This window comes from Zootoca vivipara, chromosome 2 (genome assembly GCF_963506605.1).
Source record: "Zootoca vivipara chromosome 2, rZooViv1.1, whole genome shotgun sequence".
NCBI lineage: Eukaryota > Metazoa > Chordata > Lepidosauria > Squamata > Lacertidae > Zootoca > Zootoca vivipara.
The window spans coordinates 65,902,106-65,925,638 of NC_083277.1; the positions used below are offsets into that span (position 1 = coordinate 65,902,106).

At 46.8% G+C, this 23,533-nt stretch overlaps 1 protein-coding gene across 4 annotated transcripts in view; it reads right to left on the reverse strand.

Moving 5' to 3' along the window:
- PKD2L2 (polycystin 2 like 2, transient receptor potential cation channel) overlaps positions 1-23,309 on the reverse strand; it is a 39,346-nt gene extending 16,037 nt beyond the window's left edge. For 3 of the 4 annotated variants that reach the window (XM_060271658.1, XM_035105547.2, XM_060271655.1), the window contains exons 1-4: positions 20,506-22,097; positions 4,748-5,004; positions 2,666-2,887; positions 1,480-1,708 (exon numbers count right to left, since the gene is read on the reverse strand). In XM_060271658.1, coding sequence (XP_060127641.1) covers positions 1,480-1,708; positions 2,666-2,887; positions 4,748-5,004; positions 20,506-20,628 — 831 coding nt within the window. In that variant the 5' untranslated portion in view covers positions 20,629-22,097. Of the gene's footprint in view, positions 1-1,479; positions 1,709-2,665; positions 2,888-4,747; positions 5,005-20,505; positions 22,098-23,147 lie in introns of those variants that run through there. The other variant, XM_060271656.1, reaches the window with a different exon arrangement.
- Positions 23,310-23,533: the final 224 nt, after the last annotated feature.

The following is a 23,533-nucleotide window of genomic DNA, read 5'->3' on the forward strand; positions in this document are numbered from 1 at the left end:
GCAACCTCAGAGACTGAAAACAGCCCCTCTCCCTGGGCTGACAGGATGATGACATAACGATTTGCCTTTCCCAGATACTGCTGAAAAAGCCTCCACCTTCTGTACTAGATTTTCACATCCCTTCTCTGTCTCTCTTTCTATCTCTGTACCTGTCTCTTTCTTAAAGCTCTGCTGTCACCTGGAATGCCCCCCAAATACTGGCAGGCCATTAAAATGATAAAGTGGAAGCCTTTTAGGTGGAAAAAAGATAGGGACTCTGTTTCTTTAGCTACTGTTATAGAGCTGCCATTCTTTATCAATCTGATGTCACCTTTTGTGGACCGCAAAATTATTGCCATGACACAACATGGTTTCAGATGATGGGAAGTTTGCACCCCTCTCCCCATATGAACCAACCCAGACACTGCAATCATCTGAGACACTTCATGTGCATAAGAGGCCAAGAGGGCTCCTTCTCTGTGGAAGGCCAAGAGAGCTCCCCCCTTGTGGAATGCTCTCCCCAGGAAGGCTTGTCTGGCCCCTTCGCTATGTACCTATCTTTAGGTGCCAGGCAAAAATGTTTCTCTTCTCCTAAGGTAAAGGTAAAGGGACCCTGACCATTAGGTCCAGTAGTGACCGACTCTGGGGTTGCACGCTCATCTCGCATTATTGGCCGAGGGAGCCGGCGTATAGCTTCCAGGTCATGTGGCCAGCAGGACAAAGCCACTTCTGGCAAACCAGAGCAGCACATGGAAACGCCGTTTACCTTCCCACTGTAGCGGTTCCTATTTATCTACTTGCATTTTGACGTGCTTTCGAACTGCTAGGTTGGCAGGAACTGGGACCAAGCAACGGGAGCTCACTCCGTCACAGGGATTCGAACCACCGACCTTCTGATCAGCAAGCCCTAGGCTCAGTGGTTTGACCACAGCGCCACCTGGGTCCCTAGCCTTTAGCAAATTATACAATCTATGGCCTTTTAAACTGTGGGGAGGGGAAACCAAGACTGAGCAGGGATTGCAATCCATGCCTCTGGATTCAACATAAATACAGGACCACTCTGAATATAATCAATTTAATGTAGCCAGGTTCTTATGTAATTGTGGAAAAATAAAACTTTTTCAAGCACTTTACTTTAAGGAAAGCAGGGAATCAAAATTATTCTGATTACCGGTATGCTTACTGTAAATCATATACAAGCTAAGTTGTGGATGGCCATACAACACTGAATGCACACATTGATTGTGAGCCTTGCATTTTGACCGCTTTGGCCTGGTTTTCAGAAAAGAATTGCCATGTATAAAACACAGTTAACTGCCATGTTTCTCAAGGGGCAGAAACATACTAAATTTGAAGCTGTGAATGTTCCTTGCCCACGGGACATCTACCCCTCTTCCCAGTATTCCCAGCTCTCTCTAGTGGCATAATGGAAAGCATCCTGTCCCCATACCGCAATATGGTTTCTGTCATAATTCCTTTTCTGTAATTTCTGAGACTTACCAGGAGCAGTAACACATCCAGCCAGTTCCAGGCATCTCTAAAATAGTCCTTTTTCTGTTTCTTTAATTTTAAAACTTCTTGGATGGAGAAAGTGAAGATGAAAAGACAAAAAATGACTTCACAAGAGGCCAGGAAATAATCGTAATAGCTGACGTATCTGAGAAGCTTTACAGAGTGGAACTGCCAGGAGGGGATTGCACCACCTGTTGCAGGAAATTCCACAACGAGCCTGTGAAATGAAAGTAAAGGAGGATGCTATCCGGTAACACATAAGACTGATTCCAAACTATAAAGCTCACCTGGGGTAATTTCAAAGCCCCCTGCACTATTATTACCTCTTGATCAGTTGTAGCTAACCTCTGACTTGGGGGGGGGCTGATGTAGTCGCCTAAGAAAGTTTCTCTGGCCCCCAAGCTCTGCTTGGTAGTGGTGGCAAAGGAATAAAAAATATAAACAGGCATGCACTGCAGTGGCCCAAGAGATTTAAACCCCTCGGCCCAGTCCAGTGCCCTGTTGAAGATGCATATCACACCCTTCCACTTCATTTAATGAGCAGGGAAGGTGCAATAACTCCCTTCCTCAGTAGATCAGCAAGGGCTCTGTACCTATGTGAGCATGCGCACATGCATTTTGTGCTTGTGTGAGTATAGGATGCACATACCCACTTTTGGTCACAATCACCACAAGCATGCACCTAGAGAGCTGTCTAAGGATGTAGGTAGCTATTGAACCAAGGAAAGCTAGCCACTTCTGCTCTAGATATGAGGGTTTTGTTTCTTGACAAGTTTTGAACATGTTTCAGTTTTGTGAATCCAAAAAAAACCTGCTGCTCTATAGCATTTAGTTGAGTTTTCAAACTCTGGCATCAGTGGAACTTTTAGGAAATGAAATGAGATACAGTCCATGCAGTGGCGGCACCCTACATTTAACGCCTGAAAAGGCAAAGCAAAAGTCAAGGGATAGAAGAGTTTGTATGCTAAACCAGCAGCAACTGGAAGGAGTGGAAAGAAGAAGGATTTGATTTGCGCAGTAGATGTCCCACAATTTTAAATAGCCTGCACAGGGTGAGATTCGTCCATTCAGCAACAGAGTAGAGCATGCCATTATTACTTTATCAACAGGACTGGTAATGCAATTACTTTATCTTGAAAACTAAAATTTAAGAACAGCAAACAGAAGAGCTCACCTGACCACACAGAAGAGGTTTACATTGGCATTATACATTGAAAAGTCAATGAAGATAACCCTTGTTCCTCTGGTGATCCAGCCATGCTTCTTGAGGAAAGCAAGTTTCGCTGCACTTTCTTCCTTTGACTTGGGCAAGGTGAACATAAATCCTCCACTACTGTATAGCCCAATAAGGCCCCAATGCCATGGGGAGAGTGATTTAGAAGTTGAATAATGCCACCTGTAGGAAAGAAGGGAATTGAGTTTACAGAAAGCATTTCCCCCCATTTATTCCCCAAGGATTTATTCTATCACTCTTAGCTTTCCAGTGCCTTTTTAACAGAAATAGCTAATTGAACCCTTTATTATCATCTCAGCACGGAAGCTGTAACACTAATATGGTACCAGTGAAACAATTATATTTAAGGGTTCTAGGCAGGAACCATGAAATTCTAGGTCACTGAGGTTAATGTTTGTTCCTGGACAACTTGTAGAAAGTTTAACACAACACTGTGTATGGGAAACAACGTGGAAGACATTGTGACGAGAAGATAAGATGGCATGTCTTAGAGTGCGCCCCAAACTTAGCTTCTGCATGGATGTTTTTTTAAGGGAAGAGAGCTTGTTGACCACAGGTGTTGCCAATTAAGAGAAGGCGCTCTATAAAAGGCAGGCATTTGGGATGGGAAGAGAGCCTGCCTGCCTGGAGAACTGAGTTAGGTTGCATGTCCTCGCTATCCAGGGAGCAGATTGGGGACATTGAGTATGTTTTGTTTTCTGTAATAAAGGTTCCTTGGTTCACGATCCACCTTCTCATTCCTTTTGTCCTGATATCTTTAAAAAGAACCGCTGCATTTGTCAGAACACACTGTCCTTTTTAAAAAGCAATTGGGCCCTGTATGGTCTCATCAATTTGTAATAGCCATGGCCATATTTTGCGCTGGTTGGCAGGGTTTCCACAAGAGCCACACACACCCATTAGCAGCCATGGGGCCCCATGATCCTCCCACTCTAGCTTCTTACTCATGTGGCAAACAGCTGGCTAAAAGATTTAGCAGAACTCCTGATGAGCCAAATTTTATTTTTAATATAGAGGTCTCTGATATATGAACTGTGAACATGCCTTCTGCATGTAGCAATTGGTGGAAACAGTCACAGTCACATCATTTGGGCCACCAGAAGCAAAATGGCTAGACTGTACTTGAATGAGAAGCAAACAGAAGTGGGGGATCGCATATGACAAAAAATATGTGCTAATGTGCTTCCATGCCAGCAGTGACTGTAGGTGCATACTGGCTCCTTTTTACTTCAGTTTTCAAAGTAAGGGGAAATTCAGATGAAGGAGGGGGGAACATGGACTGGCATTTTTATTGTTGTGTGAACCATGCAAAAACAATGAGCAACACCAATTCTACAATAAATTCCAATCTAGAAGCACTGAAGGAGGGAGGGGGTAGCACAGGCTCGTGCAAATATTGTCTAAACTAAGGCAGCATTTTGTTCACCCTTATATGGGACAAGCTGGTGTAGGTGCAAATCAGCAAGGTGCCACTACTTGAGCCCCTTGACATATAGTGTTGCATTTATTTACAGTAAAGGTAAAGGTACCCCTGACCGTTAGGTCCAGTCGTAGACGATTCTGAGGTTGCGGCACTCATCTCGCTCTATAGGCCAAGGGAGCCAGCGTTTGTCCGCAGACAGCTTCCGGGTCATGTGGCCAGCATGACTAAGCTACTTCTGGTGAACCAGAGCTGCTCATGGAAACGCCGTTTACCCTCCCGCCGGAGTGGTACCTATTTATCTACTTGCGCTTTGAAATGCTTTTGAACTGCTAGGTGGGCAGGAAACTGGGACCGAACAATGGGAGCTCACCCCGTCGGGGGGTTCGAACCGCCGACCTTCTGATCGGCAAGCCCTAGGCTCTGTGGTTTAGACCACAGCGCCACCCATTATTTACAGTACAATACATTAATAATAGAATTTCTCAGTGCTCCCTAAGGAAGCCAAATCCCACTATTAAACTTATTTTGCTAAAGTATGTGTACAGTATGTTCAGATACAGTCAGAAGGAGCAAGGAAAATTAAATGTTATGATACTTACTCAGAGTCATTCTGAAAGCCAAATGATTGTCTATCCTCATGTAAATACTGATATTTACCATAGCATTCTTTCATAAATGACCGGAAAGAGGGATAGATAGAACATGTGTTGTTACGGACTTTTAGTTGCCGAATTCGAGGTACTCCTAACAGTAAATTCTCATAGTAGATAAGTGTGGTGTTTCTTTCATTGGCTGTGGATTCGTTGTTGTAAGAAGTGCTCCAATCAAGACCATCCAGAAGTGGTCCTTCTATAAACTACATTGCATGAAATAAACAGAAAATAAACTTTTACCAGAAGAAATTCATCATCTGAAACTCTTTTGGAATATTTGGAATATTTGGAAGCAAATATTATTTGAAATCCCGTTGTTACACCTGGGAATTTAGGAGGCACAATGGCCTTAAAAATATTGTTTAGCTATTTTGTTTGCTTTATACATCTTATTTGGACTACTATAAACAACAACAATTGATTTCACTTGGCAGATTAAGAGGTCTAGGGTCACTTCACCCATCCTGGTCAATCAGTTAATAGTTTACTGTGAATGTGCCAATCTGAGCTGCTTTGTTCCTCCTTGCTAGAACACTAAAGCAATAAACCAAGATCCTTAGCTTTCTATTATGTATGAAACCAGATGTCAAGGTTTGTTTTGTTCAACCAAACTGTTAGGCAAAATGAGGCAATCATCACAGGAAGCAAATATTGCAGGTGGCAGCACCTGCTGCCCCAACCATTCTGTACATGTAAAGGGCCAGGGGAGGGGAGTCTTTGTCCTTTGCCTCAGGCAGCAAAATGCCTTGGACAGCCCTTTAAGTAAGCAAATAAAAAAATCCTGCCTACAGATCATGGTTTGTTGGAAGTGAAATAACTCATGATTCTAAGTAATGCGCAAACAAGGCCATATGTCCTTCAATATTAATTCTTTATACTGTAATGGCACACTGAATTCCACTAAAAACATTGGTAATGGTCTAAAATACTATAAATACGCAGACACCTCTTGATGTCTTCTGTTAAGGGATGTGCCTCATCAATGATGTTCTGTTCATGCATAGATGTAAAATGAGAGGCCCTGCATTTGCACAGCAGCTGTTGGGTTGTGTTCAGCATCTTTTTGTTATCTACAGCAAACTCTAAACTATAACAATCTGTGAAACAATAACATTTTACAGATTACTTAAATTGCATCTTTCTTCACAGAAATTAATGACACCAGATTCATCTCGGCACCAGACATATGTGATGAGTAACAAGTAACTAAAGAGTTAACTGTGTACTGTAGCACCTGACCACTGAGGAAGATCATGTTACAGAATGTACCAGAAGTGTTTCTGTATGTCGCAGTTGGTTTCGTTTCTGCCTGGGAGACGGTCGCAAGATGTCTGCGCTCTCACCAGGTTGTTTGTTATTTTCTCTCTAGAATAAACTTAAGTAGTTATTAGAACACTTTGGACTCTGTGTGTTCTTAAGAGGCTTTTTATCCAACGGCTATACAAGCTTTCGCTGTGTGAGAAGAAGAACTCTGCTGTGTGTGTGTTTTACTGCCAGCCCGGTTCTACGGAAGCAGAGAAGCGGAGAGGAAGCGTGCCGGGCGATAATCAGAGGCTCCTAATTGAGTCATAAACAACTCAACGGAGCCCTATACCCGTCACAGGTTATGGGAGATAAGGGGTCATAGAACCTAATCAATCACCAAAGCAATAAAAGGTGATTGCAGCTGTAAAAGCCTTGGAGAAAGCCGGTGTAAAGAGCTAGCTGGGAGAAACCTGTTGTCTTGCAGTCGGCAATCAATAGATGCACTCGCTAGCAGAAAGACCCTGTACCTGAAGGCTGGGATCCGCAGTCTACCCGGAGGAGCAACGTGAGCTATTCTGAGTGAGTACACAGACACGGAGCCCGGGGGTGGACAAGATGGCGGAGCAGCTACAGGAGTCATTTGTCGTGCCGTTCCAGAGGTTGAATGGCGACAACTATGCAGAGTGGAGAGAAAGGGCCAGAATGTGGTTGCTGGGAAAGGATTTGTGGACTTGTGTGTTAAATCCTCCAACCCCTGTCGCTGATAATTCAGCAGCTGAAGCACAGAGGTTTGCAGCAGAAACCAGGAAAGACAATAAGGCTCTATGTGCCATTGCCATGAGCTGCGATACTACGCAACTGCCCTATGTGCAAAATGCTGAGAATGCCAAGCAAGCCTGGGACAGTTTGGCGGATGAGGAACTGAGACGCCAGAAAGAATCGGCTGAGAAGGGGGGCCGTGGGCGCAGAGAAGCCAGTGGGGGTGCAGTAAAAAGCACTGAGGAATCCACTGTGAGTGCGTGCGCAACAAGGCTTTGCTTTCGGTGCCAGGAGCCGGGGCACGTAGCGAGATTCTGCCCAGCTCCGGAAGCAGCCAAGGTCACTCAGCCAGGTGCCAGGCAACCCAGCGGACGTGGTCATGGGACCAGCCAGCAGCGCCGAGGCAGAGGACGTGGGAAAACTCCAGATAAGCCTGTCAGCCGTCTTTCTGCTGCCTTAGCAACGATTCGAAACAGAGGACAGGACAGTTTCACTTTTATTATCGACTCAGGCAGCAGCCATCATCTTGTACCTCCTTCAGGACAGATCCTGAACTGCAGGCCACTTGAAGATGAAAAGAGCCTGCATCTTGCTGATGGTTCTTCTGGAACAATTAAAAGCAAGGGTGTTTTTTATATGCAATGCTTAGACACTAACCTTGATGTTTATGTTGTACCAGGCATGGAAAATGGTCTTTTAAGTGTGTCTTGCTTATTGCGTGAGGGCTTTGAAATAAGTTTTGCCAATGGTGTTTGCAAAATTGCCAGAGATGGGGCTGAGCTGGTAAGTGTTACTGTTGGGTCTGATGGTCTGTTTGTCCTAGATGGGAGGGGGCAAGCAGGTGGAAGTAACACTGGTGATGCTCAGGCTAAAAGTGCCAATACCCCAAAGGGCACAGAGGGCGCTATCCATAAGGATTGTATTCATGCTTGGCACAGAAAATATTGTCACATGTCTTTTCCTTATGTGAAAAAAGCCCCTGATTTTGTCAAAGGTTGCAGGTTCAAGCCATGTCAAAAACACCTGCAATGCCGCGCATGTGCGAAAGCGAAGACGAAGAGATGCTCTTATCCTAGGTCTGAGAGGAAGAGCACAAAGCCATTTCAGTTAGTGCATTTGGATATTTCTGGGCCTATGTCAACGTTAAGTTTAGGTGGTTCAAAATAGGTTTTGTGTCTTCTGGATGATTTCAGTCATTTTTCCTGGGTCATAACACTGAAAGAGAAGGGGGAGGCTGCCAAAGTGATAAAAGAGTGGGTAGCCGAAGTAGAACTACAGTTCTCCGTCACTGTCCAGTGTTTCCAGAGTGACAGGGCGGGAGAGTTTTTGAGTGCAGAACTACAAGGGTTTTTTCGAAGCAAGGGAATTAGGCACAGAAAAACCGCTCCTTTTAGTCCACAGGAGAATGGTTTAGCTGAAAGGAAATTTAGAACGCTGTCTGAACTGGTAGAGGCAACGTTGTTTGATGCAGGACTACCCCAGAAGTTTTGGGGGGAATGCTATAAATTTGTGAATTATTGTTCAAACCGCGCTTTTAATTCAGTTGTGGACAACACACCCTACTACATGTTGTATGGCAAAGTTCCGAAGGTGCACTATTTCAGAACTTTTGGGTGTGAGGCTTGGGTTCTAATTCCAAAGCAGAAGCGCAGAAAGGGTGGATCAAGATCCAGAAAAATGATCTTCTGTGGTTACGAACCAAACTCAAAGGCTTGGAGGTTTGTACCAGCAGAGGGGGACCAAACCCGCGTTCACATTAGCAGGAGTGCTACGTTCTGTGAACAAGAGGGCTGGAGACGCATTCATGCTAACCCCGAAGTTCTTCTTGACTGGTCTTCAGGTTTTGACCAGGAAGAGGAAACTCAGGTGGCTGATGCTGGAGTTCCAGGTGCTGCAGGACCAGATCTAGGTCAGGCAGCTGGTCCAAGTGGTGTAGCTCCTAGGGAAGTGAAGCAAGTAGTCAGAAGCGCACCGACTTCACCCCAGGTCAAGCCTGGGAAGTACAGCAAACGTGGTAGGTCACCCACTTCACCCAAAGCAAGCCCAGAGGGGGCTGCAAAGCGTAGTAGGTCTCTTGACAGTGCTGCTAGTCCGAGAGAGCCACAGTCAGAGACAAGCAGTTCGGATTTAGAGGGGGAAGATGTGGGACCAAGGCGTTCAAAACGCACCACGAAAGGTAAACCACCTGAAAGGTTTACAGCTGTCAGTGTATGGGCGAACCTAGCAGTGTGTGAGCCTGAAAGCTTTGAAGAGGTGCAACAGTTGTCAGTGGAGGAAGCTAGGAAGTGGAAAGTTGCAATGGAGAAAGAGTTGAACTCCATGCAATCTCTTGGTGTGTATAGCCTAACACAGTTGCCAGAAGGCAAGAAAGCAGTCAGTTGTAGGTGGGTCTACAGGCTGAAACCCACAGTGACTGGAGAGCCTCAGTACAAGGCTAGATTAGTGGCTAGAGGTTTTACTCAGAAGAAAGGAATCCACTACACAGATGTCTTTAGTCCGACTTCGAGAGCGGAATCTTTCAGGATGCTTTTAGCGACTGCAGCGCAGAGAGGCCTAGTGGTCAACCACTTTGATGTGGACACCGCTTATTTGAACTCTGACCTCCAGGAGGAGTTGTACATGTTGCCTCCTCCAGGGTTTGAGAGTGACGTGCCAGGTCAGGTGTGGAAGCTGCACAAGTCGATCTACGGTCTGAAGCAATCCGCTAAAAATTGGAATTCATGTCTTGATTCTGTTTTGAAGAGCCTAGGTTTCAGGAAGAGTCTAGCTGACAGTTGTCTGTATCTCAGAGGTGAAGGAGAACAACAGGAACTGTTGCTTGTCTATGTTGATGACTTGATCTGCTTAGCAAAGAGCCAGACGCAAGTGCAGAAGTTTGCAAAAGAGCTAGGCAAGAGGTTCAAACTCAAGAATCTAGGTGCAGTGAATGTTTATCTAGGTGTGCAGATAGACAGAACTGAGGATGGAAGTTTTTTGCTCAGTCAGAAAGGCAAGATTGAACATTTGCTTGAGAAGTTCAGAATGTCTGACTGTAAAGGGGTCAGAACACCCATGGAGACAAACTTTGTGAAAGAGTCACAAGTGAAGGACAAAGTAGCGTTTGAGAGTCCTGAAGTGTTTCAGTCAGCGCTAGGGAGTCTGTTGTATTTGTCACAATGGAGCAGACCAGATATTGCTTTTGCAGTCAATTTGCTCAGTAGAGAAGCATCGAAACCTAGCGTGCATGCTTGGAATGGCATTAAGAGAGTGCTTAGGTATTTGCAGGAGACCAAAGAGTATTGTTTGGAGATGTCAGCGCAAGGTGAGCCACAACTCACTTGTTTTGCAGATGCTGATTGGGCCAATCAGGAGGACAGGAAGTCAGTGACTGGTTTGGTAGTCAAGTTTGGAAATGCCCTGATTGGTTGGCGGTCGCGCAGGCAAAGCCTAATAGCAATGTCTTCCACGGAAGCCGAATTCTGTGCGTTGTCTGCGACATGCACTGAATTGGAGTACTACAGATGTTTGGTCCAGGAAATCTGGGGTGATTGTAGCCAGCCCATCACTGTTTGGGGCGACAATCAACCATCTTTGAGACTGGCGGAGTCTGGACAGTTCAAGGCCAGAACCAAACACTTAGACATCCGCTTCCGAAACGTATGTCAGAGCATACAGGTAGGCTTGGTAAAGTTGAGGTATTGTCCAAGCCAAGAGAACCTAGCAGATGGGTTCACAAAACCCTTGAGTTTCCAACGGCATGGGGAATTCTGTGAAGGGTTGGTTTTGGGGTAAGTTTGGATACCCGCTATCCCCAGTGTTCAGGTGAGAGGGGGTGTGATGAGTAACAAGTAACTAAAGAGTTAACTGTGTACTGTAGCACCTGACCACTGAGGAAGATCATGTTACAGAATGTACCAGAAGTGTTTCTGTATGTCGCAGTTGGTTTCGTTTCTGCCTGGGAGACGGTCGCAAGATGTCTGCGCTCTCACCAGGTTGTTTGTTATTTTCTCTCTAGAATAAACTTAAGTAGTTATTAGAACACTTTGGACTCTGTGTGTTCTTAAGAGGCTTTTTATCCAACGGCTATACAAGCTTTCGCTGTGTGAGAAGAAGAACTCTGCTGTGTGTGTGTTTTACTGCCAGCCCGATTCTACGGAAGCAGAGAAGCGGAGAGGAAGCGTGCCGGGCGATAATCAGAGGCTCCTAATTGAGTCATAAACAACTCAACGGAGCCCTATACCCGTCACAGGTTATGGGAGATAAGGGGTCATAGAACCTAATCAATCACCAAAGCAATAAAAGGTGATTGCAGCTGTAAAAGCCTTGGAGAAAGCCGGTGTAAAGAGCTAGCTGGGAGAAACCTGTTGTCTTGCAGTCGGCAATCAATAGATGCACTCGCTAGCAGAAAGACCCTGTACCTGAAGGCTGGGATCCGCAGTCTACCCGGAGGAGCAACGTGAGCTATTCTGAGTGAGTACACAGACACGGAGCCCGGGGGTGGACGATGGCGGAGCAGCTACAGGAGTCATTTGTCGTGCCGTTCCAGAGGTTGAATGGCGACAACTATGCAGAGTGGAGAGAAAGGGCCAGAATGTGGTTGCTGGGAAAGGATTTGTGGACTTGTGTGTTAAATCCTCCAACCCCTGTCGCTGATAATTCAGCAGCTGAAGCACAGAGGTTTGCAGCAGAAACCAGGAAAGACAATAAGGCTCTATGTGCCATTGCCATGAGCTGCGATACTACGCAACTGCCCTATGTGCAAAATGCTGAGAATGCCAAGCAAGCCTGGGACAGTTTGGCGGATGAGGAACTGAGACGCCAGAAAGAATCGGCTGAGAAGGGGGGCCGTGGGCGCAGAGAAGCCAGTGGGGGTGCAGTAAAAAGCACTGAGGAATCCACTGTGAGTGCGTGCGCAACAAGGCTTTGCTTTCGGTGCCAGGAGCCGGGGCACGTAGCGAGATTCTGCCCAGCTCCGGAAGCAGCCAAGGTCACTCAGCCAGGTGCCAGGCAACCCAGCGGACGTGGTCATGGGACCAGCCAGCAGCGCCGAGGCAGAGGACGTGGGAAAACTCCAGATAAGCCTGTCAGCCGTCTTTCTGCTGCCTTAGCAACGATTCGAAACAGAGGACAGGACAGTTTCACTTTTATTATCGACTCAGGCAGCAGCCATCATCTTGTACCTCCTTCAGGACAGATCCTGAACTGCAGGCCACTTGAAGATGAAAAGAGCCTGCATCTTGCTGATGGTTCTTCTGGAACAATTAAAAGCAAGGGTGTTTTTTATATGCAATGCTTAGACACTAACCTTGATGTTTATGTTGTACCAGGCATGGAAAATGGTCTTTTAAGTGTGTCTTGCTTATTGCGTGAGGGCTTTGAAATAAGTTTTGCCAATGGTGTTTGCAAAATTGCCAGAGATGGGGCTGAGCTGGTAAGTGTTACTGTTGGGTCTGATGGTCTGTTTGTCCTAGATGGGAGGGGGCAAGCAGGTGGAAGTAACACTGGTGATGCTCAGGCTAAAAGTGCCAATACCCCAAAGGGCACAGAGGGCGCTATCCATAAGGATTGTATTCATGCTTGGCACAGAAAATATTGTCACATGTCTTTTCCTTATGTGAAAAAAGCCCCTGATTTTGTCAAAGGTTGCAGGTTCAAGCCATGTCAAAAACACCTGCAATGCCGCGCATGTGCGAAAGCGAAGACGAAGAGATGCTCTTATCCTAGGTCTGAGAGGAAGAGAACAAAGCCATTTCAGTTAGTGCATTTGGATATTTCTGGGCCTATGTCAACGTTAAGTTTAGGTGGTTCAAAATAGGTTTTGTGTCTTCTGGATGATTTCAGTCATTTTTCCTGGGTCATAACACTGAAAGAGAAGGGGGAGGCTGCCAAAGTGATAAAAGAGTGGGTAGCCGAAGTAGAACTACAGTTCTCCGTCACTGTCCAGTGTTTCCAGAGTGACAGGGCGGGAGAGTTTTTGAGTGCAGAACTACAAGGGTTTTTTCGAAGCAAGGGAATTAGGCACAGAAAAACCGCTCCTTTTAGTCCACAGGAGAATGGTTTAGCTGAAAGGAAATTTAGAACGCTGTCTGAACTGGTAGAGGCAACGTTGTTTGATGCAGGACTACCCCAGAAGTTTTGGGGGGAATGCTATAAATTTGTGAATTATTGTTCAAACCGCGCTTTTAATTCAGTTGTGGACAACACACCCTACTACATGTTGTATGGCAAAGTTCCGAAGGTGCACTATTTCAGAACTTTTGGGTGTGAGGCTTGGGTTCTAATTCCAAAGCAGAAGCGCAGAAAGGGTGGATCAAGATCCAGAAAAATGATCTTCTGTGGTTACGAACCAAACTCAAAGGCTTGGAGGTTTGTACCAGCAGAGGGGGACCAAACCCGCGTTCACATTAGCAGGAGTGCTACGTTCTGTGAACAAGAGGGCTGGAGACGCATTCATGCTAACCCCGAAGTTCTTCTTGACTGGTCTTCAGGTTTTGACCAGGAAGAGGAAACTCAGGTGGCTGATGCTGGAGTTCCAGGTGCTGCAGGACCAGATCTAGGTCAGGCAGCTGGTCCAAGTGGTGTAGCTCCTAGGGAAGTGAAGCAAGTAGTCAGAAGCGCACCGACTTCACCCCAGGTCAAGCCTGGGAAGTACAGCAAACGTGGTAGGTCACCCACTTCACCCAAAGCAAGCCCAGAGGGGGCTGCAAAGCGTAGTAGGTCTCTTGACAGTGCTGCTAGTCCGAGAGAGCCACAGTCAGAGACAAGCAGTTCGGATTTAGAGGGGGAAGATGTGGGACCAAGGCGTTCAAAACGCACCACGAAAGGTAAACCACCTGAAAGGTTTACAGCTGTCAGTGTATGGGCGAACCTAGCAGTGTGTGAGCCTGAAAGCTTTGAAGAGGTGCAACAGTTGTCAGTGGAGGAAGCTAGGAAGTGGAAAGTTGCAATGGAGAAAGAGTTGAACTCCATGCAATCTCTTGGTGTGTATAGCCTAACACAGTTGCCAGAAGGCAAGAAAGCAGTCAGTTGTAGGTGGGTCTACAGGCTGAAACCCACAGTGACTGGAGAGCCTCAGTACAAGGCTAGATTAGTGGCTAGAGGTTTTACTCAGAAGAAAGGAATCCACTACACAGATGTCTTTAGTCCGACTTCGAGAGCGGAATCTTTCAGGATGCTTTTAGCGACTGCAGCGCAGAGAGGCCTAGTGGTCAACCACTTTGATGTGGACACCGCTTATTTGAACTCTGACCTCCAGGAGGAGTTGTACATGTTAAGGGATGTGCCTCATCAATGATGTTCTGTTCATGCATAGATGTAAAATGAGAGGCCCTGCATTTGCACAGCAGCTGTTGGGTTGTGTTCAGCATCTTTTTGTTATCTACAGCAAACTCTAAACTATAACAATCTGTGAAACAATAACATTTTACAGATTACTTAAATTGCATCTTTCTTCACAGAAATTAATGACACCAGATTCATCTCGGCACCAGACATATGTGATGAGTAACAAGTAACTAAAGAGTTAACTGTGTACTGTAGCACCTGACCACTGAGGAAGATCATGTTACAGAATGTACCAGAAGTGTTTCTGTATGTCGCAGTTGGTTTCGTTTCTGCCTGGGAGACGGTCGCAAGATGTCTGCGCTCTCACCAGGTTGTTTGTTATTTTCTCTCTAGAATAAACTTAAGTAGTTATTAGAACACTTTGGACTCTGTGTGTTCTTAAGAGGCTTTTTATCCAACGGCTATACAAGCTTTCGCTGTGTGAGAAGAAGAACTCTGCTGTGTGTGTGTTTTACTGCCAGCCCGGTTCTACGGAAGCAGAGAAGCGGAGAGGAAGCGCGCCGGGCGATAATCAGAGGCTCCTAATTGAGTCATAAACAACTCAACGGAGCCCTATACCCGTCACAACATAAGCATTACCGACCTCAGGTGAAGACTGTTGTAAAGCACTTTATCATGTGACATCAACTTTGGCTAGGTGCCTCAGCTGTGCCCTTATTCTGACAGGGACAGCCTAACTACTGTTGTCTATGCTCTGGTAACCTCTAGGTTAGATCTATATATATATAAATGTAAGCATTGCGCACGCGGATGAAACAGCCTTTCTCCATAACCGCTGAACCAAATTGAAACAAATTTGGGCAGAACGTACCTTGCCCATCAGGGAGGGATCTGGCATAAAAAAATTATCAAAAAACCACACCTTTCACACCTAAAATAATGATTAAACACAAAAAAGTGGCGCCCAAATTAGACGTCACCACCAGAAGCTCTGAAGACTCCAGCAGCTGCGCTGCCAGATGACATCACAAAATTCCACAGCAACCAATGTAAAACAGTCCTTTTGCAACAACAAGGCCCAGCTTTTTCAATAGGCCGTAGCATTGCCAATCAGGGAAAAACGAACAGAATAGGGCCTTTCACAACGGGGAGGGGGGCACAGGGATGAGGCACAACAAAGGGAGGGGGAAAACACATAGCCATGGGTGGGAGGGAGGACCCTGAGTCAGCCAAAGCAGTGGGGGGGGGGGTTGGGACAGGGAAAGCTGAGTAGGCTGACCGCCAAAATGGCCATTCCACCTCCAAAGCCCAAGCCCAAAGCCTCTCCCGGCGGCTGCATTAATAAATGCCTGGCAGCATTAGGCAGTCCATCATTTCCCCTAATACGCACTTGGGGGCACGGCGAGGGGTTTTTGCTTTTTAATTTAGTGGGTGTTGTGTCACATGCGAGGCTATGGCGGCCATTTTAAGTAAGGGCAGTCGTGCCCCTTTTAACCTAGGCTTTATACCAGTGATGGGCAACCTTTGGAGCTTGGTGTGTCAAAAATTCGCCAAAAAACCAAGCATAACTCGGGTGGTGTGTCACTTCGAGAAAAAAAAACACAATTTCACGATATTTATAGTTTAAATAACAAAAATGTATAATTGTTTCCCCTTTAAAAAGGGAAAAGGGGAGGTAAAAAAATTATTAAAGTTTTTTTAAAAATAAAAAAATAAAAATATATTTAAAAAGGAAAAAAATAAGGCAAAACCCAGAGGTCTTTCCCAGTGGGACTCTGGGCTCAGGCCTTCCTCCAATGGGTCTTCCTCAAAAAAGTTCAACAACTTTTGACCTGAACCCCCCAAAAGTAGGTAAATCACTGCCAGCTTTTAACTCTGTGAGTAGATCACAGTCTCTTGGGAGTTTGCCACCCCTGGAATAAAAGAACCAGGTAACTTTTTTAAAAGGCCCATTTTGGGGGGCTTCGGGTCAAAGTTGTTGAGTGTTTTCAGGGAGGAGGTAAACTTTTGAGCTTTTTTTAAGGGAAGCCACATCATTTCAGCTTCTTTGGGGGGAGCCAATGATCTACCAGTGATCTACCGCAGACTTCCAGTGTTCTACCGGTAGATCACGATTTACCTGTTGGACATGCTTGTCCTAGTCCCTTGCCCAAATATGTATGGCTCAGAAAAGGGTCACCAAAAAGATTGAGGCAATAAAACAGCTCTTCTGTGAGGAAAGTCCAAAATGGCTCAAATGGGGGGGGGTGCATCTTCAGGGTGCACAAGTCTACAGATTATTTTAAAAGCTATTTTACAAAAATCTTAGGCTTGAAAATAAGGGGAAATGAAAACTACCTATTTCTGGGGACGAAGTCGCACGGTCTGGATGTCAAAATAGAGATGATGAACGCGGCGCTGGCCAGGACCAGAACCGAGAGGGCGCACTGGGTCATGAGCTGGTTGCGCTCAGGCAGGGCAGGCACGGTGGTGGCCATGCTGCCCACCCCACTCGCATTGCTGCTCAACGCCGCCTCGCCGTCAGGGGAACCGCTGCTGCCCAGGGCGGGTGCGGCGTCGTGGCCGCTGGGCGCAGTGGAGGCAGAGGACGATGGCGGTGGCGCTGCTGGCGAGGATGGCAGTGGCGGCGGCCTCAGGACCCCCTGAGCTGGGAGCGCTTCCCCGCCCCACAGCGCAGCCAGCAGCAGCAGGGGCACGCACGCCAAAGTCCGATCTCTCCCTCCGCGAAGCGCTTGACGGTGCCGCCTTCCGCAGCCTGCTCTTGGGCAGCCAATTCCCCAGCGCCCATGCAAAGCGGTCGCATCAACCAATCCAGCCGCCGCCTTGAAAAACGCGGAGGGGGATTGGCTAGGCGAAGTTGCTGATGCGGCCAACGCACGCACCGCCCTTCTCGGTGCTGGGAGGAAAGAGAAAGCGTCACGGAGCTGCCGTGCATGCTCGCTGGCAGCGGCTGAAGCTGTGCTGCCCTTAAGTTGCTCTCACTTGCCCTATACCTGTTTCACCTCGGCACACGGCCGCGTGTCACCTAAAATGGCTATGCGTGTCAGTGGTGACACGCGTGTCATAGGTTCGCCATCAGTGCTTTATACTATGACTGAGTGCCAGCCTCTGTGTCTTTAAAAAACAACAACAATCATGCACTTTCTCTCCCCAGTTTAAGTCCTCAAACCAACACCACATCCTACATTCAAAACACCTACTCCAAAATTAGAAAATCCAAATAACCAAAACAAACAAACAAACAAACAAACAAACCACAAAACACACAATGCCCAAATACCCACCAAATTAAATAACAACCCCAAAAAATAAAATTAAACAATAGTAACTTGTTTCTCATGTTCTTATTTCAAAATTTTTTAATCTATATATATAAAAATGTTCACGATGCATGCACAGTAGCCAATGTATGGAGATACAGGGGGGAGGGGACAATACTCCCCGGGGACAACAGAGGGCTCAGGCAAAAGTGCATGCTGGGAAACAGAACCCAGAAGCTGATAGTTCCTTCTCCAAGGGTGGGGGCCAAGGTATGGAGAAACAGGGGGAGGGGCCAACACTCGCCGGAGACAACAGAGGGCTCAGACGGGGGTGGGGGAGGAGGGGGCTCAATAGCTCATGAGTCAGGATAGGGTGGGGCCAGTCACAGGGATGTGCCGGAGGGGTGGGGTGGGGGCTCGATAGCTCATGAGTCAGGACAGGGCGGGGCCAGTCACAGGGATGTGCCAGAGGGGTGGGAGTAGAAGGGGACTCGATAGCTCATGGGTCAGGACAGAGTGGGGCCAGTCACATGGAAGTGCCGCAGGGAGCTCGACAGCTCAAGGGTTAGGACAGGAAGAGGGCAGCCACAGGGATGAACCAGGGGGTGGGGGGAGGAGGGGGCAGGGTAAGTCATGTGTCCAGACAGGGGGGGAAATCACAGGAAAGAACCACAGCAACGCGTGGCCGGGCCAGCTAGTAAGTTCATAAGGATGGAGCAGCACGTTATATGTAGAGCTGCCACTAAAGACGGGTTCAAAAACTTCAGCGGCCAAAAGAGTTTGAGCCTATTACAGCAATCCTGGTCTGACTGAACTGGTTGCCAATTAGTTTCCGGGCCTAATTCAAAGTGCTGGTTTAGACCTATAAAGCCTTAAATGGCTCAGGTTCGCAATAACTCAAGGGCCGCCTCTCTCCATATGAACTTACCCAGACCCTAAAATCATTTAGTCTCAGGCCCTTCTTTCTGTGCCTCCTCCACAAGAGGTCTGGAGGTGGCAACATGATAATAGACCTTTTCCACAGTGGCTCCCCATTTGTGGAATACGCTCTCCAAGGCAGTTTGGCCGATGCCTTCATTATACACCTTTCCATGCCAGGAAAAAGCGTTCCTCTTTAACCAGGACTTTGGCTAATTGACATTTAATGCCCTTTAAATGTGTTGTGGAAGAGGGGATTATTGGGTTGTCTTTATTATTATTATTATTACTATTATTATTATTATTATTATTACTATTATTGTGTATTTTTATTGTCATTTTATGTTGTAAATTGCCTTGAGGGTACAGGGCAGTATATTAATTTAATAAATAACTAGCTGGCCCTGCCACGCGTTGCTGAGGGTTATTTGTGTGATTTCTCCTACCCTGTGCCGATCCATGACGTATCCCTGTGATTCCCCCACTCCTCCCCTCACCCCCCGCTTATCCCTGTGATTTCCCCCTCTCCTCCCCCTAACCCCCCTTACCCCTGTGATTTCCCTCCTCTCCTCTATCCACCCCCCCGTGACCCATTCATTTTGCACACAATCATTCCCCTAATGCGCGTGTTCTGTAAAATTTTGCCCTGTCCCAACCCTGACTCCCCTACCCACGTGTGTTATGTGACATAACATGCATTCTACCCAAAGGCACAGCCCTGTAGAGGGCCCATATTCAGTTGATTCTATGCTGCGGCCTATTTGGCCCCCCTATCCCCCCCCTAAATCCACTCAGCCTAGTCTGCAGAGCCGAGGCGAGATACTGTGGAGAGGGCAGGTTTCATCCCTGTGTCTGCCCCCACCCTGTTCCGACCCATTACCTACCCCTCCCCCCGGCAGGCCCCTACCTCCACTTGGCAATGTTGGGCCTTGTTGCTGCAAAAGGCCTGTTTTCAATTGGTTGCTGTGGAATTTTGTGATGCCATCTGTTGGTGCGCCTTTGGAAGTAGCAGTGGGCGATCTGCCTTTCTATTAGATGCTGCTGGAGTCTTCAGAGCTTCTGCTGGTGACGTCTAATTTGGGCGCCACTTTTTTGTGTGTTTAATCATTATTTTACGTATGAAAGATTTGCTTTTTTTTGGAAAAAAAATTATGCCAGATCCCTCACTGATGGGCATGGAACATTGTGGCCAAATTTGTTACATTACAGTTCAGTGGTTACGGAGAAAGGCTGTGACCTCTGCGCACGCAATGCATACATTTTTTATATATATTAATAATAATAAATGAGCATGTAGCAACTATCCCAAAAGCAGGTGTAGGGTTTGAACACCTCTTCCCATGTAGTCACTCCATTTGCATACAACATATCACAAGGTTTTATATTACAGCGGCATTTCTGGTTACGAACACTTCAGGTTACGAGCTCCGCTAACCTGGACGTAGTTGCTCCTGGTTGCGAACTTTGCCCCAGGATGCGAACAGAAATTGCACGCCTTTGACGTGTGCGCAGCAGGAGGCCCCATTAGCGAAAGCGCGCCTCAGGATAAGAATGGTTTCAGCTTAAGAACGCACCTCTGGAACTAATTAAGTTCATAACCAGACGTACCACTGTGTACTGGTCTTTTGTAACGATTACTAAGATAGTATACATTCGTGTACACTTAGTGCTTGGAACACTTAGGAAAAGTACTACATAAATATAAAGTACTGTAATCCAAAATCAATTATCACTGCGCCAAGGTAATATATGGTGTTAATCCCAGATAGCAACAAATTGTGATGAATGCCATTTGGTGCAATCCAACTAGTCTCTACGTACTTGTTTCCTTAAGCTCCTCATACAAAATGTATGAATTTGATTGTATGGGGATGGAGGGTATGCGGACACCATGTCAAGCCACGTTGCCAGCAATGGGACTGGGGGGGAAATGGTTCCCCCCCCCCAGCAAGATAAAAAGTAGAGTAAGTAAGTCATTTAAGTCCTGCTACCTGGCAGGACTTAATGCCAAAAAAATAAAAAGTCAAGTCCCCAACTTTACCGCTACATATCTCTTGATGTATTTTTTTTCAAACTCTTTCCCAGCAATCTAGGCAAGTTTCTGAGGGTACCCAAACCTACCCTTAACTTTATAGTGTGAAACAGTCTAGTGGTGATAGGACAATAGCAGATTACAGAAACCATGTGTCTACGCCAAAAATTAGGTTTATTATTATTATTCACAAGTTATGCTTTTCTCACTTAAAAAAACACATTTACCTGCCAAAAGTCAGCAATGCTGCTCATGGACTTGAAGTCTGTACGATCTGTATCTGACAGAGGGGTTTCTAGAAAGAGATCTGCCATAACTTTGTTTAGATAATACATATCTGTGCTCACCATTCCAAATGTCACTAAAAAGAAAGAAATCAGGACAAAATCCTAAGCAACAAAGGGAGATGGGAAAATAATTCAAATTGCAGTTGCTGGGGGTTGGCAAAGTGGGCAGCCGCTTCCCCCCCCCACGCCACTGCGGGCGGAAACACTCCCTAGAGCACAGGCCCGCCAACCAGCTGGCTGTGCAGTTCCCCCAGCCGCCGCGGAACGCTCCCTAGAGCGCGCTCCTCCGCAGCAGCATGGGGGAGAGTTGCGTGTCCGCCAACCAGCTGGCTAGCAGTGTGCAGCTCCCCCCCCCCATCCGTGTATAGGACAACCCCAGTTTTTGACATAATTTATGAGTCAAAAAACCTCATCTAATACACGGGGAAACACGGTATGTAGAAAATATGCAGTTCTTGCAATGCAGTGTTCTACAGATAATCAATGAATCGTAGAGTTGAAAGGGATCCCGAGGGTCATCTAGTCCAACCCCCTACAATGCAGGAATCTCAACTAGATCATAAATGACAGATGGTCATCCAAGCTCTGCTTAAAAAACTCCAGGGAAGGAGAGTCCACCACCTTCCAAGGGAGTCTGTTCCACTGTTGAGCAGCTGTTACTATCAGGAAGTTATCCTTTTCACATGTACTACTGGGAAGCCAGGTGTTCCCCGTCTTCTATTTGTGCAGCTAGCTATTCCTGCGTAAGTGTACTGGTGGAACCTTACATTTGTCCCTAGTCAACTTGATTTTGTTAGTTTTGGCCCTTTTCTCCAATCTTTCAAGCTCATATTGAATCCTGATTCTGTCATCAGCAGGATTGCCTACCCCTCCCAGTTTGGTATCATCTGCAAATTTGATTAGCATCCCCTCAATACCTTCATCCAAGTCATTTATAAAGATATTGAACAACAATGGGCCCACTTGTCACTTTCCCCCCATGATGACACGGAACCATTAGCAAGCACTCTTTGCTTTCAGTCAGTTACAAATCCACCTAGCAGTTACATCATCCAGTCCACATCTTACCAGCTTCTCCACAAGCATATCATTGGGGACTTTGTCAAAAGCCTTACTGAAATCAAGATACTGACACTATCTCCACAGCATTCTCCTGATATACCAAGCTCTAAACCTCATTTACATAGCCACTCACCAGCTGCAAAGGAGTTATTTTGCATGTGGATGAGTTAGGCTATGGGCAACTATCCAGGGGTCGAATGTCAGTGTTAGGTTGGGTCAAAAACATGTTGTACAATAGGCTAAATTCCAGCTACACAATAGATAGAGGTTTCTACACCACCACCACTCACACCCCACTTCCATCATCGTCCTAGGCAAACAAGAGGCATTATCACACTTACTTAAAAGACACAGTTCAAGAACAGTTCAAGTAGGTTGTGAAACTCATCCAGTGAGGACTGTAGTCTGGACACAGCTCCCAGGGCTGGGTAGAGAAGCTTTGATGAGCCCCTTCAGCTCCTGAACCTAAGGTCCCCCACCCCACCCCACATTTATACCATTTTCAAGTTGCATAGGCTTGCAAACCAAGTAATTCATTATTTGCACCTCATGAGATGTTTTCAGGAGGGGGGGAAAGCAGCATTTGCATGTCACCAATCCCCCTTTCCCTATGGACTTACATATACATAGATCTGTTAGGAAAATTATGTAAATCAGTAGCTCTTGAAAGGTAGTTCTCATTTCAAGTTCTCTGCTATGAGTCAGTCGAGGTTTAATACTCCCTATAAAATATGAAGTTTTCAGAAAGAACACAAAGAAAATGTGAAAAACTAATTAAATGTTTGTGGTATGAATGATCAAACCTAACCAAACAAAAGCCCGCTTCTACGTTGCAAGTAAAACTACAGTTTCCAGAATTATTTGAGGGGAATCATGAACTCTAAAATGCATGGCAAGCCTAGCTGCACTTTCCTAGGAGAAAGCCTCTTTGAGTTAAACAGGAGCGCCTGCATGCCTTGCTTCTGAATTGTAGTAGCATCTGCCTGGCTATTCCTGCTAGGAACCAAATGCCATTTGGTGCAATCCAACTAGTCTCTACGTACTTGTTTCCTTAAGCTCCTCATACAAAATGTATGAATTTGATTGTATGGGGATGGAGGGTATGCGGACACCATGTCAAGCCACGTTGCCAGCAATGGGACTGGGGGGGGATGTTTTTTTTAGGGGGGGTGGCGTCGTCGAAGTGGTATCTACGTTTTGGACAGCAGCGGCATTTCTGGTTTATTTTTATTTTTACTCCAGGTCCTCAGGCCTAGCTTGGGAGGCGTCTCCTCCCTCTTCCAAGCCTTCCGTCATAAGAAGAATAAGTACTGTATAAAAGTTCCTATTCGGCAGGGAATAGGAAGTAGTGGGAATGGCAGTGTCGCCCTGAAGCTAAGGACTGGGCGGGCTGTGGCCCTGACTAGAGGCAACGTGGGGAGAGAGAGATCAGCCGAGGCGCTGAGCCAGCGAGCAGAGGCCTAGCTAGGCCCTCTCCCCGACAGGTGCGATCACCGCCCCAGCAAGCCATTAGTACTCACCGAAACTGCTTCGCCGCTCTAGGACGGACGAGTCCTGGGTGGGCACAGCCATGGCGACTCTCGGGACGGAGAAGAGGAGCCGCTTCTTTTCGCGGGGCGCTTGCGGGGCGCTTGCCTCGCCCTCGCCCTCGCCCCCGCTCCGCGCCGGGTTCGAAGTAACGAACGGGCCGCCGCCGGCTGCCTTGGCGGGGTAGAGGCTGCTTCGCCCCACGGGGCGCGCCTTCGGTTTACCCCGCCAAGGTGCCGCGTCGGGCAGGCGGGCTCCCACCACAAGTTCCGCCCCACAAAGATCGATTAAAGCTGAGGGCGCATACATACTAATGCTTAACCCCTTACCCATCACTCCCGTGGGGAAATCAGCCTGCCCTCCTGTATGGTTCACCTGA